This window comes from Dipodomys ordii, unplaced genomic scaffold (assembly GCF_000151885.1).
Source record: "Dipodomys ordii isolate 6190 unplaced genomic scaffold, Dord_2.0 Scaffold15, whole genome shotgun sequence".
Taxonomy (NCBI): Eukaryota; Metazoa; Chordata; class Mammalia; order Rodentia; family Heteromyidae; genus Dipodomys; species Dipodomys ordii.
The window spans coordinates 10981545-10987544 of NW_012267231.1; the positions used below are offsets into that span (position 1 = coordinate 10981545).

Below are 6000 nucleotides of genomic sequence, written 5' to 3' on the forward strand. Positions count from 1 at the left end.
AGACACTTATCTCCAAAGAACTGCAAAACAAAAACAAAAGCTGGACGTGGAGCTGTGATTCAAGTGATAAGAGCACTAGCCTTGACCGTGCCCCCCCCCCAAAAAAAACCCAAAAAGCTCAGGGACAGTGTCCAGGCCCTGGGTTCAAATTCTAGCAGTGGCTTTAACAAAAAGGCCAGAAATGAGCTGGGCACCAGTGGCAGGTGCCTGTAAATCCTAGCTACTCAGGAGGCTGAGACCTGAGGATCACAGTTCAAAGCCAGCCCAGGCAAGTAAGTCTGTGAGACTCTTGTCTCCAACAAACCACCAGAAAACTGAAAGTGGCGCTGTGGCTCAAGTGGTAGAGCACTTGCCTTGAGCTGAAGAGCTGAGGGACAGCGCCCAGGCCCAGAGTTCAAGCCCCATGACTGACAAAAAGGAAAAAAAAAGGCCAGAAATGGAGCTTTGACTCCAAGTAGTTAGCAAAAAAGCCAAGTGAGAGCACAAGGCCCTGAGTTCCAATTCCTAACACTGGCAAAAAAAAATAAAATAAAAAGGGAGGAAGGGAGGGAGGAAAAGAAGGAGAGGTAGGAGGTGGGAGGGGTGGAAGGGGAGAGGCTGTAGGAGGGGAATTCCTAGTGTGGCACCTCGTTGGGGAATTCTATAAAAGCCCATGGGTTAAGGAAAGCTTTTTCATGGAGTTTAACCAACTGGGGACGATTTAGCAATATCCTCGAAATTCTTGGCAATCAACAACAGTCTTCATGAACCAATTCTCCACGGACGCCCACGTGTTCCCTTGATGAGCCAGGCGCCGTGCCAGCATGGCAAGTCTGCGCTTGGAGGTAGAAGTTGTAGGTGCAGCTCCTACCGCACTACCGAACCAAGTAAACAGGTGGAGAAGACACAGCATGGCCATATGGGCGCAAGAGGGCCATCCAAACCGTGCTGCCAGTCATTTTACCAAAATAAACGTCCTTAAAAACAAGCCCAAGCTGGGCACCAGGGGTTCACACCAGTCATCCTAGCTACTCACGAGGCTGAGAGCTGGGGATCGCAGTTCCAAGCCAGCCCAGGCAGGAAAGTCCGTGAGACTCTTATCTCCAATGAACCACCAGCAAACAGGAAGTGGGACCGTGGCTCAAGTGGTAGAGCACTAGCTTTGAGCTGAAGAGCTGAGGGACAGCGCCCAGGCCCAGAGTTCAAGCCCCATGACAAAAAAACAAAACAAAACAAAACAAAAAAACCCACAAGCCTAAGACAATTGTACTGTGATATATATACACACACATATACACACACACACATGCACTACTGGTGTGTGTGTGTGTATATATATCCCTGTCCCCCCTCTCAAAAAAAAAATCTATGCCTATCTAGAACCTCAGAATATGACCTTAGTTAGAAATAGGTCCTTCTATTTTCTCTTTTCTACTTTTTTCATTATTTCTTTGGAAAATGGAGTCTTTGCAGATAAGATTCATTAAGAAAAAGTTACATTGGAGCATGCTGGGTCCTACTCCAATAGTGTCTGTATAAGAAGAGAACAGAAGCCAAGTGCCAGTAGTGCACACCTGGAATCCCAACTATGAACAAAAAAGCCACACAAGCCAGGTGCTCACGCCTATCATCCCAGCTACCCCAGAGGCTGAGATCTGAGGATCAAGGTTCAAAGCCAGCCTGGGCAGGAAAGCCTGTGAGACTTATGTCCAATGAACCACTAACAACAAGCTAGAAGTAGAGCTATGGCTCAAGGGGTAAAGTGCCAGCTCCGAGTTCAATTCCCAACAAATACACAAGAAATAAGAAAACATATGTCTACACTAACTTGTACATAAACGTGCACAGCCCAAAAGGAGCTAGGATTACAAGCTTGTAACCCTTTGGCATGCCTCTAGGAGCAGAATGTACACGTCAATGGATAAGCTATCTACTGTGTGAATTGTGTCTCAAAAAGCTTGCTTCTGGGCTGGGAAGGTGGCTTAGTGGTAGAGCGCTTGCCTTGTATGCATGAGGTTCGATTCCTCAGCACCACATAAGCTGAAAAGGCTGGAAGTGGCGCTGTGGCTCAAGTGGTAGAGCACCAGCCTTGAGCTGAAGAGCTGAGGGACGGTGCCCAGGCCCAGAGTTCAGGCCCTACAACCAACAACAATAAAAACAACAAAAAAGCTTGCTTCTACTTCCTCCTCCTCTTCCTCTCTTCCTCCTCCTCCCCCCTCTTCCTCCTCCTCTTTTTTTGCTGGGGCTTGAACTCAGGACCTCATCTCCGTCATGCAGCTTTTTGCCTCTAGGTTCGCAGCATACGATTTGAACCATTTTCCACTTCCTCTCTAGCTTTTTGCTGGTTAAGAGTCTTCCAGACTTTCCTGCGTGAGCTGGCTTTGAACCTCCATCCTCAGATCTCAGCCTCCTGAGTAGCTAGGATGACAGGTGTGAGTCACTAGGGCCCAGCCTTAAAACAAACAAACAAACAAAACTATATAAATAAAACCAAAACCCATGAGACTTGTGATTATCCAAACCCACAAGGATGACAGGACCATGGGTGGCTCCCTGTCTTGTCACGGCGACACAGGGCTGGGACACTCGGCCTGACCTAGAGACATTTTCTTGGCTTCAGGAACTACACAGCCTTTATTTCTCATCCCAGGCAGAGGAAAGTCCGTCTCCACCTATGTTTGACCCTCAATGGTTTCCATTGCCCAGGTCAACTGTGATCCAAAGCTATGACATGGAAACTTCCAGAAAGAATCTCTTACATTGTAGATCGCATGTCATTCTGAGTCATGGGATAAAATCTCACACCGTCCCAATTCATTATCCCCAGGATATGAATCACTCGTGATCCAGCACATCGTACTGGACGCCGAGATGCTGGCCCAGGACACCACCCTGCTGGACACACCATCTGTTATGAGATCAACATGGAGTCTGGGGTCTCAGTTATTCCCTGCAGTAAAGGGTAAAATGGGGGGAGTGTCTTCTGTACCCCACTTTTTCTTCCCTTCAATTTCTCCTACAATTCCAACTCTACTGTCCCAAGAACCTCTCTTAATCTCTCCCTATCTCTTTAATAATTCTATCCCCAAGCCGGCACCGGTGGCTCATGCCTGTAATCCTAGCTACTGGAGGAGGCTGAGATCTGAGGATCACAGTTCAAGGCCAACCTGGGGGAGGGTCCGGGAGATTCTTATCTCCAATAAACCACTCAGAAAACCAGAAATGGAGTTGTGGCTCAAGTGGTAGAGTGCCAGCCTTGAGCTGAAGACCTGAGGGACAGCACACAGGCCCAGAGTTAAAGCCCTACCACCGACAAAACAAGCAAACAAACAAACAAACAAAAACCCCTGGAATACTTTGAGATTAGATGTCTAAGTTTTTTTTTTCTCTCCATAGCACATCTTTTGAGCCATCATAAAAGGAAGGTATCATAAACTGTGAGCTCAAGGTAAATTACGATGCACGGAAAAGAAAATTTTATGGGTCTTCCTAGAACAAAGATCCTGTTTAGGGTAATAAAGTGAGATTTTGCTACTTAGGACCATGGTCCAACTGTATTAGTTTTAATGATGACATATTTTAAAATAAGATATCCATTATCCAAGACAGTCAAAAGTGAATCAAATAATTCAAACTATTTTCCTTTAAAAATAATTTCCATTTTCCTAGGAGCCCTCAAACAGGAGGAACAGGCAGTCTAGATAGTTTTAAACATAGATGGCTTCAACCACTCCCCACCTGGTTTGGTTTGAGTTTTTTGGTGCTGGAAGCTGCCTGGAGTTCTTTAAAATTGTATAATGAACTGGGCACTGGTGGCTCACACCTGTAATCCTAGCTACTCAGGAGGTTGAGATCTGAGGATCACAGTTCAAAGCCAGCCGATGCAGGAGAACCTTACCTCTGTGAGAACCTTTCCTCCAATGAACCACTGAAAACCAGAAGCGCCCAGGCCCAGAGTTCAAGCCCCACAACCCACAACAACAACAAAAATTAACAATTTAAAAATTAAAAAAAATACATAAATAAATAACATTAACAGTGGGTTTACACACACACACACACACACACACACACAGATACATTTCACTGAGTAAAAGAACATTTGGAGGCAATGCTGTAATAAGCCAGGTAGAAGATGGAAGGAAGTAGGAAGAGAAGGAAGGGAGAAAGGGAGGGAGGGAGGGATGGGAGTGAAGGTCTGTCTATTTCAGGAACAGAATGCGTATCAGCCAGTGTAAGGCCTTAAGACCCATCCCTAGACTTGCAATGTACACACAGGTGAGTGTGTGTGTGTGTGTGCACCCCCCATACACACACACACAGTCACACAGACACATGGAAGTCATTATAAATAGAAACTGTGACGGTGCATGTCTTAATGAGTTAAATGTCCAGAACAGCTCTCACATTGGACTTGACTCAAATCTGTCAAAACCAAAGGAATAAATAAAAATACTGACCAGGCAATGATAGCAGTTACAATATGACATGTTACTGCTTATGTTTCCGCCTTTAAAAAAAAAAGAGAGAGATGAGGGACAGGACGTAATGAAATACTACCCAGCTCAATTTTTTCAATGCCTTTTTTTAGGAAATAAATGCCATGTATCTCTGGAGACTGCTCAATGGAGAACAATTATGTAAATTTCCCTCCCATTCTGTAAGCTGTCTTTCACTCTGTTTTGTGAGAACTGTTCTTTGCTGGTATTGAAGAAGCTTTTTAGTTGTCTGTTTGATGTTATCCCATTTGTCAGTTTTTATTGCTTTGGAGTCATAACCCAAAATAAATCCTGCCCTGTGCAAGGTCCACAATTACTTCCCCTATGTATTATTTATATAAGACATTCTGATTACAGAAAGAAAGAAAGGGGCTGGGAAGGTGGCTCAGTGGTAGAGCGCTTGCCTTGCATGCCTGAGGCCCTGGGTTCGATTCCTCAGCACCACATAAACAAAAGGAAAAAAGCTGGAAGTGGCGCTGTGGCTCAAGTGGTAGAGCGCTAGCCTTGAGCTGAAGAGCTGAGGGACAGTGCCCAGGCCCAGAGTTCAGTCCCCACGACTGGACCCCCCAAAAAAGAAAGAAAGAACAGAACATCTGGCAGGCTTCAGTGGCTCACGCCTGTCATCCTAGCTACTCGGGAGGCTCAGATCTGAGGATTTTAGTTCAAAGCCAGATGGAGCAGGAAAGTACACGAGACTCTTATCTACAATTACCCACCTGAAAACCAGAAATGGTACTGTAGCTCAAAGTGGTAGAGCTAGCCTTGAGCGAAAGAGCTCAGGAACAGTGCCTAGGCTCTGAGTTCAAGCCCCACAACCCCCCCCCACAAAACCCCACATCTAATGGATGTTGAAAACCTGATGTCTGCACAGAGACAAAGACACGTCAAAACAGCCTCCTCCTGAGAGCACCGGCTCTTCCTCAGATTATTCTGGCTTTCCGAGTCTGTAGACTGCCCAAGTCATTCCACATGGAGATGACTAAGCTAGACAGTGAGAATAGACTCTGTCACTGAAGCAAAAGAGAATTCCAACTTGGCAAGGAGTAACCAAGGCCAGGCCTCAACTGTGTCTCCTAACCTCCACCCAGCCTGGAGAGAAAAAGGCCAGAAAGAAAAAGAAAGCATGTGGCCACATGTGGCCACACAGTCAGTTGGCAGGCGACTGAGGGTCGCAGGATGCTCAAGCAGGCTCTCGCTTCAGTTTTAGAAGAACGGAAATGCTGAGAGCCAGGTTCTAAGCTGAGGCAGACCCAAGAGTTGTGCCTTCTGTCCAGTCAGGGCTGGGGTGACTCCTAGGGCCAGCCTGACTACCCTGCCCGGATCTGATTGGCTACAGAGGGAGCCAATCAGGTCTCTTCTGTAGCCAAGCACAAAGGAGTCAGAGTAAAATGGCAATACTGCCCAAGCCTATCTACAAATTCAATGCAATACCTATCAAAATTCCAACCTCATTCTTCAAGGAAATAGAAGAGGCAATCCAAAAATTCATATGGAACAATAAAAGACCCCGAATAGCAAAAAT

At 46.0% G+C, this 6000-nt stretch overlaps 2 protein-coding genes across 2 annotated transcripts in view; both read right to left on the reverse strand.

The window, feature by feature from the left end:
* The window catches only part of Atp10a (ATPase, class V, type 10A), a 69706-nt gene extending 68808 nt beyond the window's left edge, over window positions 1-898 (reverse strand). The window contains 1 exon segment of the mRNA XM_013011905.1: window positions 771-898. Within this exon segment, the coding sequence (XP_012867359.1) occupies window positions 771-898 (128 nt within the window).
* Window positions 899-2814: 1916 nt separating this feature from the next.
* Window positions 2815-6000, reverse strand: part of LOC105982333 (probable phospholipid-transporting ATPase VA) — a gene marked incomplete at its 5' end in the record, with an annotated part of 17728 nt that continues 14542 nt past the window's right edge. The window contains one exon of the mRNA XM_013011906.1: window positions 2815-2887. Coding sequence (XP_012867360.1) covers window positions 2815-2887 — 73 coding nt within the window. The remainder of the gene's footprint in view (window positions 2888-6000) is intronic.